Genomic DNA, 27,939 nt, shown 5'->3' with positions numbered 1-27,939 from the left:
TCTGGCTGGCCAGTCAACGAGGCAGTTCTAGGCTCAGCGAGAGACAGAGAAAGACACCTGAAACTGTCCCTTGGCCTCTGTGCACCTGCACCCATGCGTATGATGCTGACCCCTCTGACCTAGGAACACCCCCGGCTCTGAGATGTGGAGGACGGTGACTGATGCGGTTAGAAACAGGGGGTCTGGGCTGGAGAGATGGCTCAGTGGTTAAGAGCGCCACCTGTTCTTCCAAAGGTCCTGAGTTCAATTCCCAGCAACCACATGGTGGCTCATAACCATCTGTAATGTGATATGGCGTCCTCTTCTGGCTTGCAGGAGTACATGCAAGCAGAGCACTGTATATATAATAATAAATAAATCTTTAAAAAAAAAAAAAAAGAAAAGAAAAGAAACAGGGGGGGGGGCTATTAGGAAGGCCACAGCACACCCTGGTGAGGAGTCGGGGGAGGCAGGCGGGTCACACTGCAGAGCTTGGTACCACTAAATCCAGACATGAGAACAGCAAGGCAGAAAAAGGAGGACAGGGTGGGGTGGGGGATGGGGAGAGAGGAGCTCACACATGAACTGGCAAATAAGCTCCCAGCAAAGGGACCTGATCCTCAGTTGGTAGGTGTCATTCAGGGAACACAAGGTTAAGGTACAGTTCAGTGGCTGAGCATGTGTTTAACATGTATGATGTCCTGGGTGGGATCCCCAGTTCTGCAAAAAAAAAAAAAAAAAAGAAACCACACCACGACAAATCTTCCCAGAGCCGCCACTGTTTAATGCCCAATTATTATAACAGAAGGAAACTCGCTGGCCCTCAAGGCAGGACTTTGGGTGAAACCAGGAGGTAGGTGACCCACACAGAGCCCCAGTTCAGGGACCCCCCAAAACCCCCACCCCCCCAGGCATCTTCAAAACAAGCAACACCGCAAGATTTCATCTCTCCCAGGAGCCTGAGGCTGGCCAGACTTGTGGCCACTCTGGTCCCTGAAGAGCCTTGTGGGAGAAGAGGGGACCCAGGCAAGGTGGGGTCTGGGTACCACAACAGAAACTGCTTCTAATCAACCCCTAAAGGTTTCGGATGCACTAAAGCTACGCAACAGGCGCCACTGGCGTAAACTCTCTACAACACTAACCCGTGCAGAAGGGAGGCTGGGAATACACAAGGAGGGGGAGACCAAGTCACACACCCCAAAATAGTTTATAAATGCCCAAAACTGCCACTCCTCATAGCCACACTAGCTGGCCATGACACCACAGAGAAGGGAACGCATCCTGACACCTTCAATGGGGGCATTTCCAAGCCTATTTACAAGTTCAATTTTTCTAAGTGCTTTGGGGTCCCCAGGGACATTTTGTCCTCCAGGGAGGACAAAAATGACTTAGAGGCTGCTGGTGGGGCTGGGAAAGCTCCCTGAAGAAAGAATTCACCTCAGAAAGAAACTGGCATCGTTCTCACCTTAGCACACCTCAGCATGAAAGTTTCCATGGGGCCTAAAAGAAATACCACACTCCTAGGGCCCGGCGCAGTGGCGTAGGCCTCTAATCCCAGCACTCGGGGAGGCAGAGGTAGGGAGATCCCTGTGAGCTCAAGGCCAGCCCGGTCTACAAATCGAGTCCAGTGCAGCTAAGGTTACACAGAGGAACCCTGTCTCAAAAAAACCACCCGCCCCCCCCCAAAAAAAGCAACAACAAAGATAAGAAATACCACTCAAAAACAGAGTTCCAAATGGGGTACACCCATTCTTTTAAAGCACTCTAAGGAACTTAGGGGGTCTCAAGTATCATTGGCAAGAAAGAGGCATGAACTTGCTTCCCACGCTAGCCTGGGGCTTCTCTGTGGAGGTCTAGCCCCTTGACCAAGCAGGGTTGAAAAGAGAGCTGCTGGGGAGGCCTCTAACCATCCCCCTTGCTGTGTGTTTAGTGACTGGAATCTGGCCTGCATTATAACCTCACTCCAGACAGGAACTACAAGCTCCCTTCTTCCTAACCCTAGCCCTCCACCCTGGGGCCACGGCACAGAGGTCAGGCTTCTTTGTCCTTAAGAGTTGGCACGTGGCTAAATGCCACAGACCTGAGACCAGCAAGGCTGCCTCCGGCTCCAGGTGCATCAGACTAGATCCCTCGATGGTCTCCTTGTGTCTGGAGCTTGCTGGGCTTCCAGGTGGCCTGATAAGACCCCGGTGTTCGGTAGAGATCAAAAACATCTCTTTAGTGGGTCTGTCCAACCTGCAGCACAGGCCACGGAGAGCTACGAACACAGCTGAACATAATCTCGTAAACGTACTTAAAATATCATGAGATTTTTTTTTTTCTTGGTAGCTTTCCTGTGCGGTTCTTGAGCATGAACTTTATAGACAAAAGGTTGGACACTCGTGTAAAAGCATACAAACTTCAAGAGGGGGGGGCAGCAATGAGACACTGACCACTCCTCAGAGGTGACTAACTTGGGGGGGCCCAGGAAGTTGAGCCAAGGATAAGACAAATTAACTCAAATGGGCATCAGTATAGATTAGCCCAACATCCAAACTCCAAATGCCAGTCAGCCAGCTAGGAGCACCCTGGCATGGCCAATTTCACCTTTTAAATCAATTTAATGCTACAAACTCACAACAACAACAACAACAATGATAAGAAAAAGTGCTACCCTGCTGAGCCCCTGAGGAACCCCAGCTCCCTGAGGGTGGGTGGAAGGCCTCTAAGACCCACTCACCCCTGGGTGCACCTCTCCAGAACACACGGCCTTGGGTCAGCCATTCTCCACCCCAGGAAGGGCAGGAGAGAAAGGGGGACTCCTAGCCCCATCTGAGCCCGGGACCCTGGATGGTCAGTCTTTAGGGAGGTAAGTAAAGCCCAAGGCTTTTCCCAGGTCCCCACATCAGGAGAACTGGCAGGCACCAGGAGGCTAGTCTTCAGTGAAGACCACCCCTCCCCCACTCTGTCACTCCACACCCACCCCCCCTCAGGACTCCAGCAGGGGAAAGGCCTGCTCCCAAGCTCTAGTCACCTCTAACCTTGGAAGTAGAGTGAAGGCTCGGGAAAGGAGGGTCCTTAAGGAATCTCCCCTCCAAGAACCGTGACCAAGAAACAAACTAATCCTTCCCTGGGGAAGCATGGGCAGCCCCCAGGATGTTTCTTGCTTTCTTCTCACACTTGTGTGTCTCTGCCTCCGCCTCTCAGGTCTCTCTGACCAGGAGGAGGCAGAAGCTCCAAGGAAGAACCTCCAAGAGCCATGACACGTGCCTCCTGCTTTTGCCAGGAGCTCTTCTAGGCTAATTCCTGAAGGCCCGTATTTACATTCTGAGGCGCAGGCAAGATAAGGGATCCAACAGGAAGCTAGACTCCTTGCCTGTGGCTCCCAGGATAGCTACTGGAACCTTCTCTAGGATGGAGGAGATGGAGAATGCCAAGCTGATGCCTTGGCTGGGCCTGGCACTTACTAGAATTATAAGGCCTAAGTGCAATCAATATTCAAGCAAACTGGATAGTCTCCTCAAGACCCAGACACTACTGTGTGTGGGGGTGGGGTGGGGTGGGGGGAACCAGGGAGTTGGCACGGCCCCCTGGAAGCCCAGGTAATGCCCTTAGGCAGTGGGGGCATGGATGGACCGGTCTGAGGAGAAAGTAGAACAAATCTCCCTGCTAAAACTCAGGGCGGGACAAACAAATACAACTCAACCTGAAATAAATACAAAGGCGTTAAGTGCTTCTTGAAAAAGCCAGGGTCCAACTGCCCCTCAGAAGGAGGCAGCAGACCCTTTCCCTGAACATGGTCGCCCGTACCTGTAGTCCTTCATGTAGGGGGTCAGAGGTCAGAAGAGGAGCATCAGGGCCCAGCCCCTGACACACTCCTCACTCAAATCCTCCACATCTCCCTCGCTGCCCTCCACCTGATGAAGGAAGGCTGGAACGGAGCAACCAGCACACGGAGGGCGACACCTGCTATCCAGTGTCCCCGTCAGGGCAGAGAGCCTGTCAATCTGTCTGTGAGGAGGTAGAGACAGAGGCAGGACGCTTCAATTAATTAACAGGTCCCCAAGGTCATAGGAGTCGAAGAGGTCGCTGATGCCCTCGCCCTCATCCATGCCCCACAGATATTCGTCCTGGTCCAAAGGCGGGGAGAAGCTGATCAGAGGGGAGCTGGCCGACAGGATCGGGGACAGGAACTGGTCCTCAGTCTGTTGCAGAAGTGGATGGGTCAGCTCCACCATGTTGTCCGTGGCTTCCAAGGGGACGAGGGACGGTGCTGGCGGTGGTGGGACCGGCTGAGGCATCAGTACTGGTTTAGGAGAGAAAGAGAAATAGGCAAGGGTCACGTCTGGTCCCGAGCATACTTCCTGTTCTCTGGCTGGCTGTCCCCTCTCCTCCTCCATCCCTTCCATTCAATGGCCTGGGGGTCACCCTATCTCTCCAGCACCAGTCACAGAAACCTCACCTCCCATTCTCTCCACTGGGTGCAGAGATCGGCTCCTAAAAGCCTTTCCCTGGGCTTCCGTACCCAGCCCACCTTGCTAACTTAAAGGACCGTCCCTTCATTGGCGGCTTCCTCGAGTCTCCTATACCATTATGACAGTGTTAGACACCCTGATAACTCCTGTCTTTTAAGAGCATCCTTGTGGGGCCGGGCAGTGGTAGCGCACGCCTTTAATCCCAGCACTCGGGAGGCAGAGGCAGGCGGATCACTGTGAGTTCGAGGCCAGCCTGGTCTGGTCTACAAAGCAAGTCCAGGACAGCCAAGGCTGCACAGAGAAACCCTGTCTCAAAAAACCAAAAACAGCCGGGCGGTGGTGGCGCATGCCTTTAATCCCAGCACTTGGGAGGCAGAGGCAGGCGGATCGCTGTGAGTTCGAGGCCAGCCTGGTCTACAAAGTGAGTCTAGGACAGCCAAGGCTACACAGAGAAACCCTGTCTCGAAAAACCAAACCAAACAAACAAACCAAAAACAACAACAACATCAAAACATCCTCGTGGGCTGAAGAGGTCGCTCAGTATGCTGGTTTTTTTTTTAAAGATTAATTAATTAATTAATTTTAAGATTTATTTATTTGTTTACTTATTATTTAGACAGTGTTCAGTGTTCTGCCTGCATGTACTCCTGCACACCAGGTGAGGGTACCAGATCTCATTATAGATGGTTGTGAGCCACCATGTAGTTGCTGGGAATTGAACTCAGGACCTTTAGAAGAGCAGACAGTGCTCTTAGCCTCTGAACCATCTCTCTAAAACCCCCCAGGATGGGGGGCTGGAGAGATGGCTCAGAGGGTAAGAGCACTGATTGCTCTTCCAGAGGTCCTGAGTTCAATTCCCAGCAACCACATGGTGGCTCACAGCCATCTATGATGTAACCTGATGCCCTCTTCTGGCCTGAGGTGTACATGTAGACCACTGTATAAATAATCAATAAATCTTTAAAAAAAAAAAACCCAGTATGCTGTTCTTGCAGAGGACATGAGTTTGGTTCACAGCGCCTCCCCCTGGCAGCTCACAAAGGGCAGCTCCTGATCTTTTCTTTGTAACGCACTGCTCCTCCCCCACCTGCAAAGGACAGTCCTTTCCACAAATGGTCCTGGGAGAGTAGGATGCCTCTGTGCAGAGGAAGGAAGTTAGATCTTTATATCATCTCCCAAAATTAGCGCAAATGCAAGACCTCAATCTATTAAATCCTTACCGAAAAGTCTAGAACAAGTCTCATGCCAAGTACGGTGGTTTACACCTCTAATGCTGGCCCTCGCAGGCAGAGGCAGAAGCATCCTAAATTTCAGACTACAGAGCAAGATCCTGAAACAAAAGAAGGCCTGGGAAGACAGCTTAGTGGGTAAGACTGCTTGCTCAGCAAGCAGAAGGACCTGAGTTCGAATCTCCAGCACCCATATGAAAAGTAGCATGGCAGCAGAGCGTGGTTGCACACACCTTTAATCCCAGCACTCAACAGGCAGCAGGCAGATCGCTGTGAGTTTGAGGCCAGCCTGGTCTACAAAGTGAGTCTAGGACAGCCACGACTACACAGAGAAACCGTCTCGAAAAAAAGCTAGCATGGCTGTAAGCACCCTAGGATTGAGAGGCGAGTGGATCCTGAGAGCTCACAGGCCAGCCAGTCTAGCCAAAGAATGCCAAGTTTCAGATCCACTGACTCCCTCAGGACAGTATCTCAGAGGCAGTAAAGGAAGAACATCTGATGTCCTGCTCTGGTCTCTGCACGTGCACGCATGTGTGTGCATAGTCACACACGCACACGAATGCAACACACACACACACACACACACACACACACACACACACACACACACACACACACACACACACCCCACATCAGCTTGGGGCTGGAGACAGAACTCAGCAAGCGTATTTGCCTAGTATGCACAGGCCCCAGGTTCGATCCCCAGCACATCCCAATCTTGGCCGATTGCTGAGATTCCAGCAAAGGGCCTGGCAAAGGGAACAAGAATGTGGCTGGAACCCCGAGCCCTGCTTCTTATCAGCTGTGGACTCTGTGCCCCAGCTTTCTCAGGAGGCTAACGTCCATCTATTCTCTGTAACACCTGCCTACTGCTCTGCCCACTCTGAAAAGCCTCAAACTACACTAATTCCCACACGGGTGCTCAGTTCATATTAGCTGTTTAGAAAAACCACACTCTGGTCAAGCATGGTGGAGCAGACCTTTTAATCCCAACACTCGGGAGGCAGAGGCAGGCAGATCTCTGTGAGTTAGAGGCCAGCCTGATCTACAAAGCGAGTCCAGGACAGCCAAGGCTACACAGAGAAACCCTGTCTCAAAAAACCAAAAAAATAGGGGCTGGAGAGATGGCTCAGTGGTTGGGAATACTGTCTGCTCTTCCAAAGGATCCAGGTTCAATTCCCAGTACCCACATGGCAGTTCATAACTGTCTGGAAGTCCAGTTCGATGTGATCTGACACCCCCACACCAATGCACATAAAATAAAATAAAATTAAAATTTAAAAAATCGGGGCTGGAGAGATGGCTCAGAGGTTAAGAGCACTGCCTGCTCTTCCAAAGGTCCTGAGTTCAATTCCCAGCAACCATAATTAGATCTGGTACCCTCTTCTGGTATGTAGCCATACATGCAGGCAAAAACACTGTATACTTAATAAATATATCTTTAAAAAAAGAAAAAGACTACCAAGAAGAGACTTGATATCCTATGAGCATATACAGGGGGAAAAGGTCCCCCTCAGTCACAGTCATAGGGGAAGGGCGTAAGGGGAAAATGGGAGGGAGGGAGGAATGGGAGGATACACGGGATGGGATAACAATTGAGATGTAATATAAATAAATTAATCAAATATATTTTTAAGCCAGGCGTGGTGGCGCAAGCCTTTAATCCCAGCACTCGGGAGGCAGAGGTGGGCGGATCGCTGTGAGTTCGAGGCCAGCCCGGTCTACAAAGTGAGTCCAGGACAGCCAAGGCTAACACAGAGAGACCCTGTCACGAAAAACAAAACAAAACAAAACAAAACAAAACAAAACAAAAAACAAAACAAAACAAAAAAAAATAAAATAAAATATATTTTTAAAAAAGAAAAAGAAAAACTAAATAATAATAAAATAAAACCCACATTCTGGCAGTGTTATTTCCTGACTCAGCAATATGCACAAGAAGTAGTCCCAGGAATCGAAGCCAGGCCCTTGCACATGCTACGCCAACTCTGAACCACTGAGCTATAGCCTGATTGCTCTCTAAACTTGTTATTTTGGTACAGGGTCTGAATAAGTTGCCTAGGCTGTTCTTGAACTAAAATCCAGGCAAGCCTTTCATTCATGACCCACCTGTCTCAGTCTCCCAAGAAGTGGGGATCCCAGGCTTTTGCCACTAAACCAGGAGATTATGTGTTTGTTTTTCTTGAGTATGTACCTCTTACTATGTTGCCAAGGTTGGCCCCAAATTTCTAGCTTCAAACACTCCCCCTGCCTCATTTGGTCTTCCAAACCTGGGACTACAGGTTCCAACTCAACTGTCCCAATTTTAGATACGACATCTCAGAATGTCAGAGCCAGGGTAGGAGTTAGAAGCAACTCTTTTTGGTTTGTTTGTTTTTTTCGAGACAGGGTTTCTCTGTGTAGCCCTGGCTGCCCTGGACTCATTCTGTAGACCAGCCTGGCCTCGAACCCACAGAGATCTGCCTGCCTCTGCCTCCCGAGTGCTGGTTAAAAGCAACTATTTTTTTTTTAAGATTTATTTATTATGTATACAGTATGCATCAGATCACATTATAGATGGTTGTGAGCCACCATGTGGTTGCTGGGAATTGAACTCAGGACCTTTGGAAGAGCAGTCAGTGCTCTTAACTGCTGAGCCATCTCTCCAGGCCCCTAGAAGCAAATCTCTTATTCAAGCCCTTTCTATAACGAGGAAACTGAGATGACAAGGGGTTAGCAATTCCCCCCTGAAGATACTAGAACCTTAAATGCCCAGACTTCTGCACTCTCCACTTTAGGGCTGGAGAGATGGCTCAGAGGTTAAGAGACATGCTGCTCTTGAAGAGGCCCCAAGTCTGTTTCTCAGCACCTACAAGGAGGCTCACTACTGCTTGTCGCTCCAGTTCCAGGGATACGGTGCCCTCTTCTGGCCTCTGCCGGGCATTGCACACAAATAACAAATAAACATACAATATAAACAAATCTTTAACAACAACAACCAAAACCCTCATAGACGTATGTGGAAGCAAACACACAAATAACAAACACACAATATAAACAAATCTTTAACAACAACAACAACAACAACAACAACAACAACAACAACAACAACCAAAACCCTGTACTTCAAGCTGGAGCACGGAGCCCATGTCTGTATCTTTGTGAGTGGATGTGCAGGCAAGTGTATGTGTGTGAGCGTACACTTTCAGGACAATTTCCTTTTCCTCTCTTCAGCGGGGACAACATAGCAAACAAGCCGGCTCCACCCTTGCCTGCCGTCTCCAGGTTTTCTTGGTGGCCCCTGCCCCACCATGGGGCTAAAACCCAGGGCTCAGCGGTGAGGCCAGCGCTCTACCCCTGAGCTCCATCCACTGCAGCTTCTGACACGGGGCTTTTAGCTCTGTCCCCACGAGAGGTCTTGGAGGACAACTAATGTGTAGGTAGTTCTAACTCTGGAGAGCCATGCACATGTTGACAGCTGAGAGAGAGGGCAGCGGGAGGGATGGTAGGGTGGGGCACAGCTGGGTTAAAAGATAGGGACTAGGGAGGTGCCCAAAGGGACAGATGGCTGGCACACAGAGAAGCCCGGGTCTCTGAAGGACACACAAGGCAAAGATGAGCAGAGAAGAAGCCGGGCATGGTGGCGCACGCCTTTAATCCCAGCACTTGGGAGGCAGAGGCAGATGGATCGCTGTGAGTTCGAGGCCAGCCTGGTCTACAAAGTAAGTCCAGGACAGCTAAGGCTACACAGAGAAACCCTGTCTTGAAAAAACAAAACAAAACAAAACAAAATTGAGATGTAATATGAATAATAAAATATTTTTAAAACAAACAAACAAAACAAAACGAAACAGAAAAAGATGAGTAGAAAAGAGTTAAGAGCTTGGGTTCTTGTCCCAACTCTTCCATCAACTTGCTGTGAGACCTCAAGGAAGCAACTTGCCCTCTCTGGGCATTACTTTATCATTAGAATGAGAGCAAGGTCCAGAAACTTCTGGAAAGGACAGGAAAGTACTTCAGGTTGTGTGGGACACACACAGTCTCTGTAATACAGTTGCCTTCTACGCTAGTTTTTTTTTTTTAAGATTTATTTACTTTATTTTCTGTGCACAAGCATTTTGCCTGCGTGTGTGTATGGCGCCATGTACATGCACTGCGAGCGGAGGTCAGAAGGGGGCATCACATCCCCTAGAACTGGAGTTATGGACTCACCACGTGGGGGGTGGGAACTGAATTCACGTCCTCTGCAAGAGGAGCAAATGCTCCTGACAGCTGAGGCAGCTCTCTAGCTTCCCCTCCTCAACTCTTGAAAAACGTTAAAAAAACAAGCAAAAAATAAAAACAAGAGGGCTGGAGAGATGGCTCAGTGGTTAAGAGCGCCGCCTGCTCTTCCAGAGGTCCTGAGTTCAATTCCCAGCAACCACATGGTGGCTCACAACCATCTATAAAGTGATCTGGTGCCCTCTTCTGAAGATAAAGCACTCATGTGCAATAAATAAAATAAATAAATCTTTAAAAAAAATAATAAATAAAAATAAAAACAAGATAGAGCATAGTTCGGTGATACAGTGCTTGCCTTCCTGATTCATCCTGTGCCTGAGGACACAGTACTGGGCCCCTGTGGACCAAAGGTCAAGATGCCACTGTGCGGCATCCCAGCTGTCTGTCCTTGGCTAGGGCTGCAACATCTCTCCATCATGGTTATCCAGTGCTAAACCAGGAGTTACGAGACCTCCTTCAAGGTGTGCTATGGAGGGGGGCAGGCCAATAGGGAGTCATGGTGGGCTGCGGGGGGTGGGGGTGGGGAGGTAACCTAGCTACTGTCACCAGACAAAGTCCCGAGCCTTCTTCTGGAAATCCAGAGTTAACCAGGTGCGGTGGTAACCCTTAGTAATCCCATCACTGGGGAAGGCAAAGACAGAGGCCCTCGACTACAAGGGTCAGCTTGGATTAGAGACCTTGTCTCAAACAATGAAAAAAAGAAACTGGGGCCAGTGAGATGGCTTTGCAGGTAAAGGCGCTTGCCGCTAAGTCTGGTGATTTGAGTTCAGTCAGGTGGGACCCGCAGGGTACAAGGAGGGAAACACATATAAACAAGTCATTTGTAAAACAGCAACAAAGACTCAGGCTAGGGCTGTGTCTCTGTCGGCAGGGTGTCTGCAGGATGCGCACGGAGCCCCGAGTTTGATTCCTGGCACCGCACGCCTATACTTCTCCCACACTGTGGGGGAGGGGCACGATGAGGAAGCACTCCAGGTCATCTTTAGACACAGAAAGTTCAAGGCCAGCCTGAGCGTCTAGGACAGCCAAGACTACACAGAGAAACCCTGTCTTGAAAAACCAAAAAAAAAAAAAAAAAAAAAAAAAAAAAGGCCAGCCTGAGCTACATAAGACCCTATCTCAAAACAGAGCAAAACAAAATCTCACCATGGGGGATTAAAGGCATGGTGGCACAAGGCAGAGACGGGCAGATCTCCGAGAGTTCGAAGCCAGCCTACTCTACAGGTAATGACCAAGGCTAGGAAGGTGACTGTGTTTCTAGTTGTCTGGAGGTTTGGTGGCAGTTAAGGACATAAGGCCAGGTGTGGTGGCGCACGCCTTTAATCCCAGCACTTGGGAAGCAGAGGCGGGCAGATTTCTGTGAGTTCGAGGTCAGCCTGGTCTACAAAGCGAGTCCAGGACAGCTGGGGCTACACAGAGAAACCCTGTCTCGAAAAACCAAAAACAAACAAATTATATTTATGTTATGTGTATGAGTATGTTGCCTGTATGTATGTACATGCATCTTTTGGGGAGTGTGTGTGTGTGTGTGTGTGTGTGTGTGTGTGTTTTCACACACTCATGGTGCTGGAAGGTACCCCCCAAAAAAAGCATTGGCTCGTCTGGTACTACAGTTATGGATGGTTGTAAGCCACCATGTAGGTGTTGGGAACCAAACTTGGTCCTTTTGTGCTCTTAGCTGCTGAGCTGTCTCTTCAGCCTTGGCTATTCTAATAGCTATTCTAGAAAAATACTGACGGACGGCAGAGATGGCTCAGAGGTTAAGAGCACTGGCTGGTCTTCCAAAGGTTCTGAGTTCAATTCCCAGCAACCACATGGTGGCTCACAGCCATCTATAATGAGATTTGGTGCCCTCTTCTGGCGTGCAGGTGTACATGCAGGCAGAGCACTGTATACATAATAATAAATAGATCTCTTAAAAATAAATAAATACCATAAATAAAACCTTTTTTTTAAAAAAAAAAGTATATTGACGTGTATCAACTTCAGATCTGGTTCATTTTTGTGCAGGATTTTTTTTTGGGTTTTTTGTTTTGTTTTGTTTAATTTATTCATATTACATCTCGATTGTTAGCCCTTCCCCTGTTTCCTCCCATTCCTCCCTCCCTCCCACTTCCCCCCTTCTCCCCTCCCCTCTGTCTGTGACTGAGGGAGACCTCCTCCCCCTATATATACTCTTAGAATATCGAGTTTCTTCTTGGTAACTTGCTATCCTTCCTCTGAGTGCCGCCAGGCTTCCCCATCCAGGGGACGTGGTCAGAAAAGAGGCACCAGAGTTCGTGTGAGAGTCAGATCTCACTCTTCACTCCACAGTGGAGAATATCGTGTCCGTCGGCTAGGTCTTGGTAGGGGTTCGAAGTTTACTGCCTATATTCTCCTTGGCTGGTGCCTTAGTTTGAGGAGGACCCCAGGACCCAGATCTGCCCGTCATAAAGTTCTTCTTGTGGATCCAACTATTTCCGCATTCTTCCATGCTACTCTTGCCTAAAGTCTCAATAGGATGTCCTCTCCTCTGACCCACTTTCTTGGTAAGTAAAGTTTTTCGTGGGACGTATCCCTTGGATTAGTGTATAAGTGAGTATATACCGTTTGTCTCTTTTGTTTTGTTTTTTTAATTTACAAAGTCTTTATGGTAAACTTTTAATCAAATTATTATTTTTTTTAAGCCACAAAAAGCACAGACTGAAGATGTGGTTCCGGGTTCACTAACCCAGGATGCATAATGCCCTGGGTTCGACTCCCACACCACACACACGCCACCACTTACTGTGGCTGCCTGAGCGCCACGTGCTTGGCTGTGAGCCATCCTCAGAGCAGAAATGCAGCAGCAGAAATGACGGTAACAGTTCTTGCCAGGCCAAACACTACATTAGTTCACTAACGTTTACATTAGTTTCGCTAATCCTTTTAGTAACCTGAGAGTTAAAAATTAACTACTCCTGCCCAACCTACAGTTGTGGAGTTTGAACCAGTGTCGAAGGGCACACAGCTGAGGAAGATGAGTGGCGAGCTGGCCAGAGTGGTGAGCCAGGGACGCACGTGTACTTTGCAAAGCCTGAGGTGCATTTAACACACCTGGGGACACTGGGCTCCTCTGACAAATGCAGCCCAGGGGTGGGGGCGGGGGATTAGAGCCACTCCCACCACCCCTCCCAGGGAACAGGGGGCCTACCTGAAGCCGCTGTGGTCTCTGTGATCTCAGGGTCAGTGCTGCAGCTGGGCTCAGCATGGTTGGGCATGGGGCTGAGGGCAGAGGTGGAAGGCAGCGCCTCCTTGCCGGGACTGTCTGGCTCCTGCACCTCTTCCGGGCACAGGTAGACTTCAATGGGCCCTTGAGTGCTCTTTAGATAAATCTGCAGGTTCTCCTGGAGGAGGAAAAGAAACCATCTCACAGTGCTGGCCACAGACCAGGGTCAGCGGGTAAGAATGAACATTGGCAGTGTCCAGTGTCACCCGTGTGAGCAAGCCCAGCCCAAGCCTGACACTGCCCTGCCTGCCGGGAGGACATCACTGTTCCATTGTCTGGCCTGCAAGTCTCCTTGAAAGAAGGACATCTGATTTTCCCTCAGGGAACTCGGACCCCCCCTGCCCCCCCCCCACACCCTCCCCCCCCCCAAGTCCTGCTATGAAGCGTGTGGAGTGGCCTTCCAACTCCAGGGGCTCTGCTTGTGACTCAGCTACGAGAGTCAGGCCTAGGTGGCTCCCTCAGGCTGATGCATGGCTGAGGTCAACCCAACCAGCATTAGGTTCAGGACTCTGGACACAAGAGTAGAAGGCCCCTTCCTTTCAGGGTGGCTGAGCTGTTGTCACACACACACACACACACACACACACACACACACACACACACACTCGACCACAGGAGGGGAGCCTGTTTGAGAACAGCACAGAGAGAGGTAGACAGGAGGAGACAGAGGCCTGGACACGTGGGAACCACAATTTGAGTCCTTGAATTAAACTTTGTCTCCAATCTCCAAAATCCTGGGCTTGCTACTTGGTTTTTCCCTCACCACAGACTTAAACCAGTTTCTCTATCCCAGTCCCTTCCCACTGTATCCCTACATAAGACACAGTGAACACACACACACACACACACACACACACACACACAGAGTGTTCAGGTCCCCATGCATCACTCACGCAGCAGAAACCCTTGTCATCCTCTGATATTGTTTACCTGTCACCCCCAGGATGCTTCCTCTTGGCCTTTTAGCACATCTGTCAGTCAAGAAGTAACAGGCCCACTGCCTGGGACTCCCCCAACCCACTAGGTCTGAACTGAGGGGAGGAGCTCTCACTATCTCTCTAGTATGGCTTCCTTTGGAGACAGCATTTCTGGATCCCTCAGTATGTGCCACACCCTGACAGAAGCTGAGCAGCACATTCTTCCGTAAAGCTTAAACCGCTAACAGGAGGGCATCTAGCTCAGCTGGTGGAGCGCTTGCCTAGCCAGTATATAAGGCCCTGGGCTCCAGCCCCTGCAACACCCAAACTAGCGTGGTCTCCAATGCCTATAATGCCAGTATTCCGGAAGTAGAGGCAAGAGGAAAGAATGTCAAGGTTGTCTTTGCTTACATAGTGAGTGCTCAGGGAATCCTGTCAAAGATAAGCCAGAGAACTGAGATTTATTTTATTTTATTTACTCTGTATACAGTGTTCGGGCTATATGTACGCCTGCACGCCAGGAGAGGGCGCCAGATCTCATTATAGATGGCTGTGATCCACCATATGGTTGCTGGGAATTGAACTCAGGACCTTTGGAAGAGCAGCCAGTGCTCTTAACCTCTGAGCCATCTCTCCAGGCTGAGAACTGAGATTGTGTGTGATTTAAAAACAAAACAAAACAACCCCGGGAGGCTCTAGTCTAGAGCTGATGAGGCAGGAAGTGACTCAGTCTCAAGAAAGGCTGAGACCAGCAAGCAGGCCAGCAGGCAGGGGGCAGGAAGTGCATTTCAGCTAGAGGGACCAGCATGTGCAAAGGTCCTGAGGAGGCTCAGCTGCAGATAGGCTGACGTGGCCAAAGACAGAGATGAAGGTGGCTGAGGAGAGGAACCGGGTGGAGGTCCTCTGGGCTCAGAGCACCAAAGACTTTATAAGGAATATTAAGGATTTGGGTTTGGAGCTGGAGGAGGCGGCTTAGTGGCTCAGAGCACTGGCTGCTCTTCCAGAGGACCCAGTTTGACTCCCAGCATCCACAGGGCAGCTAACAAGACCCCGTGGCTCCAGTTCCAAAAAGATCCAACACCCTCTTTTGGCCTCCACAGGCACCACGTGCACATAGCATACAGACAACATATACAGGTAAACAACCAATCACATAGATAAAAAATTTTGGTCTTGAAATAAGAGAGAACTCGGAGCAGAAAAGCACCTGCTGCTGTCAACACAGATAACATATGAAGGAGAAAACCAACTTCCACCAGTCGTCTCTGACCTCCACACACGTGCTGTGGCATACACACACACACACACACACACACACACACACACACACACACACACACCAACATGTACATACACAAACACGAGCCTGTGCCAGGCATGGCGACATCTGCCTTTCACACCAGCATTTAGGAGGCAGAGGCAGGAAGATCATGAATTCGGGGCTAGGCTGGGCTACACAGTGACTTTATTTAGACAGGGTTTCTCTGTGTAGCCTTGGCTGTCCTGGACTCACTTTGTAGACCAAGTTAGCCTCGAACTCACAGCGATCCACCTGCCGAGTGCTGGGATTACAGGCGTGCACCACCACGCCTGGTTGTACACAGTGACTTTAAAGCCAGCCTGACCCACCTAGAGAGGCCCTGTCTCAAAAAACTAAGGGAAGCCAGGTGTTGGTGGCGCACGCCTTTAATCCCAGCACTTGGGAGGCAGAGGCAGGCGGATCGCGGTGAGTTTGGGACCAGCCTGGTCTACAAAGCAAGTCTAGGAAAGGCTGCAAAGAAAAACCCAGTCTTGTGTGTGTGTGTGTGTGTGTGTACACACACATGAAATAGTGAAGAAAAATCTCTGCAAAACCAGGGATGTCCTCAGGCCAGTCCTTCATCCCCACTGCTCTTTCCAGTTTCTGCCACTTCTGCCCCAGACTCCAGAACGGAGCAGCGGAGTGTGGGCTGGGAGTGCCAGACAGATGCTAGAGAGCTGTCCAGGGCTGTCCCACCCCATCTCCCTCCACTCAGGGACTCCCTTCTCACCTCCGCCCTGTCCGGCACTTCCAGTCTTGTCTGTGGAGGAGCCTTCACTGCAATCACTGTCTGCTCCCTGAAGTTGCCCACAGCACGGATATCCTGGTAGGTCACATAGGCCAGTGTAGGGGCAGGAAAGTTAAGAAAAGCTGCCTCAGGGCTGGAGAGATGGCTCAGTGGTTAAGAGCACCGGCTGCTCTTCCAAAGGTCCTGAGTTCAATTCCCAGCAACTACAGGGTGGCTCACAACCATCTATAATGAGATCTGGTGCCCTCTTCTGGCCTGCAGGTGTACATGCAGGCAGAGCACTGTATGCATAATAAATAAATAAACAAATAAATCTTTAAAAGAAAAGCAACCTCCTTGTTGAAACGCACACCCCAGCCTGCCAGGGCTTTCATCTCCCCTCCTAAGCCTGCATCCTCACACACGGCACAGCTCAGGAGAAGCTGCACATGGCCACAACCTGTTCTGTGAGTAGCACAAGCCCCCTTCCATCCCTGGAAAGCAAACAGATTGCATTTCCAGGGTGAGTGTGGCTGTCTGTAACGACAAGGAGATGGGAGCGGCCTAGATGCCCATCACCAGTTGACAATATGGTACAGGCTCAAAGGAATTGTACTAGCATTAAAAACAAAACAAAACAAAAACAAAAAACAAAAAAAAACAAGGAAAGAATATGAAGGTGGGGAGGGGCTGGGCTGGGGATGGGCAGAAAATTGGAAGTAGATACAATCAATGTGTGCGTGTGTGAAATTGTCAAAAACTAAATAAAAGGAGAAGAAATACAAAACAAAAATCTATGGGCTGGTGGGAAGTCCAAGGGAGTAAAGGCATTTGCCCCCAAGCCTGCCCATCTGATCCTTGGAACCTCCGTGGTGGGAGGAAACAACGTCTGTAAGTTGTCCTTTGACCTCCACACATTTGCCATAGTGCAATGCACCCCTCCATACACAAATAAATACATGTAATTTTTTTAAAAAGGAAAAAAAATAACTAAAAGATAAATTAAGAAGGGAACTCTAAGGCCCGGGCTTGGTGGCACACACTTTAATCCCAGCACTTGGGAGGCAGAGGCAGGTGGATTGCTGTGAGTTCGAGGCCAGCCTGGTCTACAAAGTGAGTTCAGGACAGCCAGGGCTACACAGAGAAGCCCTATCTGGAAACCCGCCTCCCCTGGCCCCCCAAAAAAGAAAGGGAACTCCAGACTGGATCTAAACACCCACTCTATGTAGGGTTTATCAACATATACAGTGGGTACCAGGCATGGTCCGTAAATCTCTGCAGCAGGACCTCACAAAACCAAACCAAACGGAAACCCCAAATTTCCCCAGCCTTGATGTGACAGTCCCCTAGAGGGAGCTAGTCCCTGTAAAGAAGTAAGAGACAGCCAGCAGCCCTGTCCCTCTCCCTCCTCCTCCCTCCTCCCTGCGGAAAGGATATTTCTTGTTGGCATGATCCTCAGTCAGGTGCTTGAAGCTCAGGGAGCAACTCTGGATGAGCTGGTCCAAGGTCTGCTCCGCGTTCATCAGCTCCTTCAGCTCTTGCCCCAGCTGCTGCTGCTTCCCGGGTCTGGTGGGGTCTTCAAATAGTCCCCTGCCTCTGGGAACAAGAGAGCAGCGCCCAATGTCAGTGTCAGTCCATATTCATGGGACTCACCTCAGGGCCGCGACTCGCCCCCCAACCTCCCCCCTTGCACAACTGCATAAGGAGAGCTGGTGAACCTCCAAGCCAGGGCAAGTCCCCAATGGTGTGCGCACCACCCCACCCTACCCCCGGCACGTGTTGTGCAGATTATCGGTGATGCCCAGCTCCCTGGGAACTTGAAGTGTCGGGGGGAGGTTAGAGGTAAGAAGCCTGAACCCCAGCATTCATCCTTATGCGCCAGCCTCCATCCGATGGTAAAGAGCTGTTGACTTTAGCCCTGGCTCTGCGCCGGGGTTTGCTTCCAGTTCAAATCTCGGAGCAGTGAGGAGTCCAACCCCCACCTGAGCAGCTCCCAAAGGCTTTCCTGAGTCAAGGTGAGGGAATCCTGGGGACCCCGACCCAAGGAGCTGGGGTCCTCTCCGGCCTCCATAACCACCAGAACTCCTCCACTCTGCCCCATCCGCCCCTCTCCCCCTATTTCCCCCCCCAACTCCATTACTCCAGCATTTAATTGGTGCTCCACCCCCAAACACACTGACTATGCCCCTCCTCATAGACCTCGTGGTTGGCTTTGGCCACCTTCCCCCCACCCCAACCCTGTACTTGTGCGGATTGTCTGTTGCTGGGGAGGGCACCGCAGAAGTCACATCTATTGGCTACTGTGCCTGGCCCTGCCCCCAACACATGCACCCATTGGATGGTGCCATGGCCTGGCCCAGGCACTCACACCCACTGGATGTTGTTTTTGGACTTCTTGCGGATGAGCTGGATGCCCTCCAGCACGTTGGTGATGTCATAGATGCGCCGCTTCTGCACGTCCAGCACCTCGGCTGCCCAGTTCAGGTCCAGGACCCCATCCTCCGACTCGCTCAGGAGGCAAATGAACTTCTTGGTGAGCAGCCCCAGCGACGTGTCATAGCGTGTCTTCTCCCCAGGAGACTTGGGGGCTGAGGAGGAAAAGGCCCCATTCACGCTCTGCTTTGCGGGGAAGCCAGTCTGGCTTCTCCCCCGTGAGTCCAGATCCATTCAGCAACACCTTCTTCCTACCCTTCACCGGGAGAGCTGTCCAGCGTGCAGAGCACCCCGGCAGGGAGTTCTCTGCGGCTTCACTGACCAGCATCCTGAAACCTGGGGGGCGGGGGGGGGGGGGGGGGGGAGGACGGGACGGGGACATGGATGACTTTTGCTCCCCGGCTCTCCGCCAGGGGGCGCTGTCGAGACCGGAAGCCAAGTGTCAAACTCCCGGTTCGGAGTACCTCTTTCTATCATAGCTAGAAGCAGACATAGGAAGAGCTCCAACAACGGTTTACTGTTGGGAGGGTCACTGTTCTGGGCACTTTCCTACAGGGGTGTACAGAAGCAGAGAATGCTTAAGTAGTTTGTTCGTTTTACTCAGCAAATCCAGGCAGTCTGGCTCCAGCCTTCCTCCTAAAGCATTATATACGCTCCTGCCAATTATACTAGGAACTAAGAGTTATGGTCGGGAGAAGAGGGCAAGCCTGGATCTGAGAACATTTTTATAGATCCACACTCGCCTTTTCTTTCCATGTGTAGCCCAATAATTATCTGAGGGGAATCATCTTAACATTAAACATCAAATGGACCAGGTTCGTGGAAAAGGTCCCTTTCTCAGCAAGGCTGATGTTGCAACACCACTTCTCAGCTGCAGCGAACCACAAGCCGACTTTCGCAATCAAATGGCTTTAAGTCACATAGAAGCCGGTGACCAAGCTAGACACGGGAACTAAGGTTTTAGTCTCAGATGCCTCAAAGAAGGGAACTTGAGAATCCCTTAACACACAGAGGCCAAACATTTTGGCACACATACTGCTTAGCCCACTTCTGTGCTCACAGCAGACATTAATAATTGATCGGCGTGCAGTCGATCACTCCGTTGTCCTACTGGGCTTTGGAATCCTTCAGTCTTGGTTCTAGGTAACCTCCAACCAACCAACCAAGGAGTAAACTTTCTCATCTTCCTGAGCTAACTATGCCTCATCTACACAAGATAATAAGGGTTCAAGGAAAAGTCAGGTGGGAGCCCTTACTTGGATTCCTGACCTTCATGCATTCTATCTAGTCATACGCCCTCAGTAGGTCTCTGGGGAAAATTCATATATCTCCTGGTCATACTGGCTTAAACTCCCAGGTTAACCAGAATATTGGCTGAAAAATCTCAGAGGTAGGACACTCCTCCACTTAGCTTTAGGAAGCCTCTAGTCCTTTGGTTCTCAACCTTTCTAACGCTGCGACCCTTTAATACAGTTCCTCCCGTTATGGTGACCCACCCACCCCCAACCACAACATTATTTTAGTTGCCGCTTCATAATTAATCTTGCTACTATTATGAATCATAATGTAAATATCTGTGTCTTCTGATGGTCTTAGACGACCCCCGTGAAAGGGACACCCAATGCCTCCCCAAGGGGGACGCGACCCACAGGTTGAGAACCATCGCTCCAGCCCCCCCCCCTCCCCACAGCCTGGAGACCTTTCCGTGGCACGAGCTGGGTCGCTTCAAGCCCCACTTCCCTACGAATCACTTAGCACCGTTGGCATGTGGGAGGCAGACCCCGGTTAGCCACGGATCCTTCCAGAGCTCTATCGGATTAGACCAAATACGAAACCTTTAAAAAGTACTAAGCTTGGGCTGGAGAGATGGCTCAGAGGTTAAGAGCACTGGCTGGTCTTCCAAAGGTCCTGAGTTCAATTCCCAGCAACCACATGGTGACTCACAACCATCTATAATGAGATCTGGTGCCTTCTTCTGGCCTGCAGGCACACATGGGGACAGAGTACTGTATAAATAATAAATAAATAAAATCTTGAAAAATAAAAAAGTACTAAGCTTAAAAAGAAAAAAAAATTTTTTTAAAGACTAAGCTCCCAAATAAACACTAGTCGTGGTTAGCTCTAGGGAGCCTAGAGTACCAGAGGCAGGGCAAGGTGTCAGCCTGGATTCCAGTGACCTCAGTCAAGCCCTGAATTCTCCCAAATCACCTCTTCAGGAATCAGGACATAATCCTAGCTCCTGGGCCAAATCAAGTGTGAGAGTGCACCGAAAACCTTGGAAAGGGAAATCCCCCAATAGACTTGGGATAGGGCTTGTGAGCTGGGTAGGGCTGCTGCCTTCTGTCCCGTGCCACCCCGCCGTAGGTGCCCATCAGAAGCTCTTACTTTTGGGACTTGGCAAACCATCCACTCGGATGCACTTCCCCTTGGGAGTCCGGAACTCAGGGACCGTAGGCCTCCCAAGACCTTCCAGGTCTAGCTTCCTTTTGGCCTTTGACAGACAGAGAGAGAGAGGGAGAGAAAGAGTTAAGAGCAATCAGACCTTCCCTAGCCTCCTCCCTAAACTGCAGCCAGGGCAAGGAGGCTACCAGCAGCCATGTCTCCTGTGTGCTTGCCACCACCAGCCTTTCCTTGGTGCAGCGTGCTTGAACTTGGTGAGGAAATGTCAGTGGCCAAGTGAGGGGCAAATCAAATTCCTACCTCTGTGACCCAGGCCCAATGCAACACACGGGAGGAAGAAGTGGGCGGGACCTAAACCACATCAGGCTGGGGGGACCTGCCCCTTTCAGAAGCAGCTGGCTCAGGCTGACCTGGTGCCCATCACGGCTCCACAGCTGGCTCTTATCAGGGTGAGACCAGCATCCGCCTGAGGCCCAGGGGACTTCCTGGCTCGGTGCCACACCCGAGGGAGGTGCCCACATTGGGAAAACAGGGCAAACACTCCCCCTCCCTATTTGGTCTCCCGCTTGAGGGTCCTGGGCCTCCTGAATGGACTGCTTGTCATTTATTCCCTGAGACACAAAGGGTCCTTCCCCCAGTGCCTTAAGGACAAGCAGCTGAGCCCCTGCTGCCCCTCCCCGTTCCCGCCAAGCTTGGGAAACACCTGCTGGGGAAACCAAACCACAGCCCATCTGCTCCTCCCTACCCAGACACCACCCACCACCACCACCACCACCATCACCACCACCACTACCACCACAGGGCCACAATGAGCATTGCCCCCGAAAAGGGCCTCCTTAATGGTTAGGGCTGGGCACGGGGTGGGGCAGAGACACTGGGGCACTGGGGCACTGGGCAAAAGGCCAGCTGGAAGCTCCTGCGAGTTTGAAGGCTCACTGTGGGATCTAGGTACATGTGCCACCATAAAGTAAGAGCCTCGGTTTCCTCCTCAGTAAAATGGGCAGAACACCGTGTCCCCCCCTCTCTCCCGCGCCCCCCAACCCCCCGGGCTGTGTGGAGGACTCAGGAGTGACATCGGTGGAAGTCATCTGTACTGGGATGCACAGTAGGGACTCAGGAAACGCACAGTCCATTCCCCAAACACAATGTCTATATCTTCCTGGACACACCCTCCGGAGCCATTAAACCTGCTTCCTTCCTTCCCTGTCCTCCAGATGCCCCCACCAGCCCGGAGAGGTCAGTTTTAACACTTGGCGGGTGAGGTCACGCTCCGCAGGGCTGCTAACTGCTGCTGAGCACAGCTGGCCTGACAGGTGTCAGCTCCGCTCACCGACTCCCTCCCACCCCCTTCCAGGAAGTCTCCCTGGACTGGTACAAGAAGAGTTCTGCTCCTGTCGCTTCCAGGAGCCCAAGTCTCACTTCTCTCTCCTCCAGCCCACACCAAGGTTCACACACAGAATCCACACCCCTGGCTACTCTTTTCCTCTGAAAGTCTCTGGAATATTCCCCACTTATCTCTCAACCGGATCAAGTCCTAGACTCTAGGGAGGTCAGCCCCACCCTGCCACCAGAGAAAGGTCCTGTCAGTCACCCGCTGTGACTTGCCAAACAATCCAAGCTAAACTCCAGCGCTCTGCCCTAATTAAGCCTCCGGCACTACCAGGACCCGGTGGTAGCCGTGGTAATCAAAGCCGGGTGGTGGGCTCTGTGGACTTTGACTGGATCAAAATGGTTTCAACTCCAGCGCCCTCCACCCCCACCCCCATACAAGGGCAGGCAGATAAGGGAATGGTCAAGCCTGGTTCCAGCTCACCCCATACCCACCCAGACCTCCAAGCATACCTCACTTGCCACCTGCAAGGGGCAGAAGAGCCCCCCTCCCTCCCCCCCTGACCAACCTGTCTCACAGTCCTGAAGTGTATCAGCACTGACAATCTGTCTTGGCAGACAAGTAGATACAGAGAGGTTAAGTTACCAGGCAGGCCTAAAGTCACACAGAAGCAGAGTTTGAACTCAGGGTCCGTCCAATTCCAAAGCCATGTGCCCGGCTCCCCCGCTGCCCCCGAAACTGCTAGAATGTGGGCCAAGGTCTGGCTATGCCATCTGCTCCCATCACTTCACACATTCACCCGCTGCCTCCTCTTTTCTCACTCTCCCTCACCAGGCCCTACACTCACTGTACCCCCCCCCCAGGGTCCCTAAATAGCAGTGTGTCCCCCCACCTAAGGACACCAGCCTAACATCCGGGTACTGTCCAGAGAAAAGTCAGCATTTTTTGGCTGGGTTGGAGCTTGCAGAGGCCAGGTGGCACCAGGAGAGGCTGAGCACAGGCCTTGGGGTCAGATGGGGTCAGAGCTAGACCTCTCCCTCCTTAGCTAGGTGAGCTTGGAGGTCAGGTAACCCCCATCCACCTATAGAGCTGGGCTGAGGAGTCAGGGAGGTCCTGCAGCAGAAGACTCTGCCTAGGCCAGTGCACGGGTTGCCGCCACCCTGGCTTACGTGAAGTTCAAGAGTGAACTGTCTCCTAAGGAGAACAAAGGTCTGTGGTTACACCCAGAGGCCAATGTGGCTCTAACCTGGACCCCTAGGCGCAGCCCCATTGTTAGGCTTCAATCCACCTGCCAAGCCCTTGGGGGTAGAACACACCCCTTCCTCAGGGGCCCCCCAGAGAAACAGAGAAGCTGGCAGGGAAACAGAGAGGAAGTGAAGTGACTTGCCCAAGGTCACACAGCAGGGAAGGACCTGGGTCTCCTTCCCAACCTAGGGCAGGCACTGGGGTGAGAACAAATGTAGGCATCACTTTGCTGTTGGCTCCAAAGGTACCAGAGAGCAAGGCAGCCTGGGCCATGTCACCCTATCCCTGAGCCTATGTGTCGTCTTCTGGCCTGGTCTGGGTAGAGTTAAGAAAATATTTATGTTCAGCTTACAATCTAAGCCATTGGAGAGGCTGAGGTAAAATGTGTTTGTTTGTTTGCTTGCTTGCTTGCTTGTTTGTTTGTTTGTTTGTTTTTGAGACAGGGTTGTACTATGCTGCCCAAGCTGTCCCAGAACTCTTTATGTAGACCAGCTTGTCCTAGAACTCTCTATGTAGACCGGGTTGGCGTCAAACTCAGAGATCCTCCTGCCTCTATCTCCAGAGCAAAAGAATTAAAGACCTGTGCCACCACAACCTGTGGGATCTGGAGCTTTGGACAATCTTCCTGCCTCAGTTTCCCCAGTGCTGGGATACAGATGCCTATGTGTGCCCAGCTTAGCTGCCTCATTTGAGCCTAGGCAGTCAGGACCAGCCTGGCAACAGAGAGACCCTATCTCAACAACAACAACAGACACTCATGGTGGCACTGAGGAGGCAGAATCAAGTGGATATGAGTTCAAGGCCAGCCTGGTCTATATAGTGAATTCCAGAAAAGCAATGTGGACAACACAGACAAATTAAGAGGCAAAGAGAAACTCCAAAGAGCCCCATTGTCCTCACAGCTACCCACCTGTAGGACTGGTGGAAAATGCCATGAGAAAAAAAAAAAAAGGGTTGGGCATGGTAGCACACATGCCTTTAATCCCAGCACTTGGGAGGCAGAGGCAGGCAGATCTTTGTGAGTTCGAGGCCAGCCTGGTCTACAAAGTAAGTCCAGGACAGCCAGGGCTAGAACAGAGAGACCCTATCTCCAAAGAAGAAAAGAAAAGAAAAGAAGAAAAAAGAAAGGAAGGAAGGAAGGAAGAAAATGCCATGAGACGCCAGCAGTGACATTCGATGACACTCCACAGGGGAACGGTCCTCAGTCTTTTTTAGAGGACAGCAAGAACAATGGCAGGAAGTAAGAAGACTCCGAGTGGCTTCTGCAACTCAACTCTGTTGTCATCCCTTTAAAGAACAGCTCCCCAACAAATCTTGCTCACCCCACACTTTGCAGCCACAAAGCAGAAGGCCACACCCAGGGTTGGGTTTGGAGCAGCTCCAGGCCACACCCTTGTAAAATGAGTAAGCAGGGGGTTAGGCCTGCCCACGGGGCACTGGGGGCCCCCAGCATCTGGAGATGGACCAGAGATGGGCTCTGGGCCTGGCAGGCCTTTTAGGGAGTCTGATGCAAGGACACCCCCACTTCTTGGCTTGCGGCTTGGGCAAGTGACTTCACCTTTGCTTGGTTTCCTCACCTACAGAGTGCCTCATCCTGAGCATCTTAATGGAAATAACTGGTGCAGAGTGCCAAGCAGAGCCTGGCATCGAAAAGCCGCTCTGGCTAAGATCCCTGAGCCCGCCCTGGGAGGGAAGAACAGACAGATGCAGAGCTGGTGGGGAAGGTCCAAAGCAGTTCAAAACCCCAGCTGTTACTGACACTCTGCACCCAAAAGCATGTGGTCAAAGGAGACATTAGCCTGCCAGAGTCCCCATTCCTGGGGGTTGGGGGGTCACCTAGCTCCTAAGACAGGCAGTTCAGGCCAGGGAGAGAGCTGACCAGTGGGGCCAGGTCACTGTACCCATCTCCCTGTATGACCTCTGACCCTCAGCTTCCCACCTCAGTAACATGAGGCTTCTTGTTCAGTCTACCTCCCAAGCTACACAGATGCGTCAGGTTGTAAAACGCTGGACGCCAGACAAGGCAAAAGAGAGCGGTTACCCTCAGTTTCTTGACTTGGAAAACGGGGATGACAACACAGCCTCGCCACTCTCCCTGCACACCCAGGAAAGGGGTCTAGGAAGGGAAAATAAAGCTTGACTCCAAAGGCAGAAAATGAGGCTCCGCCTGTAGCCAGAGAGCTGATCTGTGTAGCTCTTAAGGTCACTGAGCCCTGGTAGAGTGGGACAAAAACGCCCTGGGGACACAAGGTGGTCCTTCCCCCTGTCCCTATGCTTAACCACACACTACAAACCCCACCTCCCCTCCTTGGCACCTGCTTCTAAACCTGGAGCTGGAAGTGATGAGAGGACACAAGGCAAGGAGGGTGTGCATTTTCTAGAAGAGGAAACTGGGCTGTCAAGCTGGCTCAGTGGGTAGAGGAGCCACCAAGCTGGACAGCTTGAGCTTGATAACCCAGGAGGACCCCACTCACTCAGAAGAAGACACCCGACTCTGAAAAGTTGTCTTCTGACACACAATATGGCACCACCAGGCCCCTCCCCCACATAAATGTAATTTTAAAACTTTTTTTTTTTTTTTTGGAAAGAAGAGGAAACAGAGGCCCCGACTTATCCAAATACACACAGTGATGTCAAGGAGCTGAAAGCAGTCTTCCCCAGCCTTCACTCCAACTCCCTCAGGCCCCTTCCTCCCTCACCTCCATTTTAAGGTTGCTTCTACCCCTACAGCACACATCCTGCGCTCCAGCCCCCCACCCCCACCCACCAGGTCCTCCCTGACAACAGATCTGCAGGGCTAGGAAGGACACAGTCTACCTGAACAGGAACCGCAGGGGACTAGCTACATTTGCATCTGCTACGGGCTATTTTGGGGGGGCGGGGGGGGGGGAAGACGAGGCAGGCTGTGGGGAGCACCTGAGGACAACACTCGAGAAAGAGCTGACTAGACAACTTTGTCCATACCAGGCTGGACCAAAGAGACCTAGAAGACCTACTCTGATTTAAAGACACCAGGAAATCCCACAGGCCAAGGCCCTGGCCTGGAATAGCAGGTGCTGGCTTCCGGCGTAAACAATGAAAGAATGAATGAATTTTATAGCAACGTCTATGCCGTGTGGCCTCCCTCAAGTTCACACAGGCGCTAGGGGCATTGGGCTGGGTCTCCAGGCTCCCTGTCCAGCTCACTGTACTCCCACAACAGCAGGTGAGATTATTTCACGCAGTCGAAAATGAAGGGGTTCCCCCTCTCTACTGTCAATCCCACTTGCCCGCCTCAACCAGCTGTACTCAAAACTGAGCCCCAGGCGCACCCTCCCTCCTTTTCCCCCGACCCAGACACGTATACGGGAAGCACCCGGGGGGGGGGGGTCCCCAGCATTACCGGCAACCGGCCTGCGGGTACACATCGCACAATTTGGCCCTCGGGTCCGTGGGGAGTGGCGTCGAGGCAGGTGCCCAACGCAGCGTTGGAAGGCACCGTCTGCGTGTAAAGCGAAGTGTAGTAGGTGGTGGTGGTGGCGGTGGCCGGGCAGAGCTGGGGGCTGCTGAGACCCTGAGGCCACAGCTCGGTGGGGTTCAACGCGGGCAAGCTCTTTGTGGGTTGCGCTGTGGCCGGAGCCAGGGTCCGCGGCGCGCGCAGCATGGCGAGTGAGGCGCCCCCTACCCACTCGGGTCTGGCGCGCGCGCGCGGGGCACCTGCGGGCTTTGCAGCCGGCTGCGCCGCGGACGCCGGGAGCAGCCGCCAATGGACGCCCGCCGGGCAAGGCCGGACCCTCCCCTCCTGGCCCGCCGCCCAGCGCTGGCGAGCTCCGAGATCACCGCTCGGAGATCGCGTGGCGAGGGTGGCACTGCCAGGGACTGGCCCGGCACGGCCCGTGTCCCCGAATGTCTGGGCTCCTGGAGTCGCCCTGGCGCGGGAAAGCGTCCCGGGATGCCCACGGACTCCGCGGTCGCGCGTGTGCTCTGACCCACGAGTGGTGTCCTGTGCGCCCTGCTAAGTACTCAGCTCGCCCTCTAGTCCACGGCCCTTGCTCGGTATCCTTTTGCTTTTCTTTTCTTTCTTCCTTTTTTTTTTTCTTTTTCTTTTCTCTCTCTTTTTTTTTTTTAGCGCCAAACTACGTGCCGCCAAATTCGGATCTCCCGCGGAAAATCCCGCCCTTAGATTGGCTGCTTCAATGTTTATAGGCTCCACCCACCCACCCACCCCCGGAAAGGCTTAGTCTAAGAAACAGCTATTACAACAGGAGCTTAGTGGCTTAAAGGGACCGCGACATCTGCTGACTTCTGCGTCCTCTTGTAACAGCCGGCAAAACTGAGGCAAAGGGTGCATCTGGAACCACCACCCCCGGATAGCAACCAACGGAACAACGAATATCGCTGAGGAATGGGCCTCGGTTCCTTAAGGGTGGGGCCAACTC

The 27,939-nt window shown here is 51.7% G+C and overlaps 1 protein-coding gene and 1 long non-coding RNA gene across 6 annotated transcripts in view; one reads left to right on the top strand and one right to left on the bottom strand.

The window, feature by feature from the left end:
• Positions 1 to 27,939, top strand: part of LOC311601058 — a 403,201-nt gene that overhangs the window by 112,665 nt on the left and 262,597 nt on the right. The gene's annotated exons all lie outside the window — the stretch shown is intronic.
• On the bottom strand, positions 777 to 27,658 carry E2F2 (E2F transcription factor 2). Of its 5 annotated transcripts, none has more exons than XM_084788318.1 (7): positions 26,904 to 27,658; positions 20,932 to 21,037; positions 18,482 to 18,701; positions 17,551 to 17,709; positions 16,117 to 16,231; positions 13,095 to 13,287; positions 777 to 4,264 (listed from the first exon to the last, which is right to left on the bottom strand). In XM_084788318.1, the coding sequence occupies exons 1-7, from the start codon at positions 27,162 to 27,164 to the stop codon at positions 4,002 to 4,004; spliced, it is 1,317 nt and encodes a 438-aa protein (XP_084644444.1). In that variant the 5' UTR covers positions 27,165 to 27,658; the 3' UTR covers positions 777 to 4,001. The 5 variants fall into 5 exon arrangements, with proteins under 5 accessions (XP_084644444.1, XP_084644445.1, XP_084644447.1 ...); XM_084788319.1 differs by having other exon boundaries at positions 18,488 to 18,701; XM_084788321.1 differs by lacking the exons at positions 18,482 to 18,701; positions 20,932 to 21,037; positions 26,904 to 27,658 and adding an exon at positions 17,881 to 18,233.

The sequence above is a fragment of the Acomys minous genome (genome assembly GCF_964271855.1).
Source record: "Acomys minous genome assembly, chromosome: 6".
Classification (NCBI taxonomy): Eukaryota; Metazoa; Chordata; class Mammalia; order Rodentia; family Muridae; genus Acomys; species Acomys minous.
This window is presented reverse-complemented; position numbering and strand designations above follow the sequence as displayed.

Bases quoted from the DNA above. Each gene is read 5' to 3' on its own strand.
- E2F2 (XM_084788318.1), bottom strand. From the start codon at position 27,164: ATGCTGCGCGCGCCGCGGACCCTGGCTCCGGCCACAGCGCAACCCACA. The intron at 18,702-20,931 runs GTAAGAGCTTCT...TTTCCTCCTCAG, and splicing joins TGGTTTGCCAAGTCCCAAAA to CCCCCAAGTCTCCTGGGGAG. The intron at 16,232-17,550 runs ATATCCTTTCCG...TCCTGCCCCTAC, and splicing joins GAGGATCATGCCAACAAGAA to ACTGGCCTATGTGACCTACC.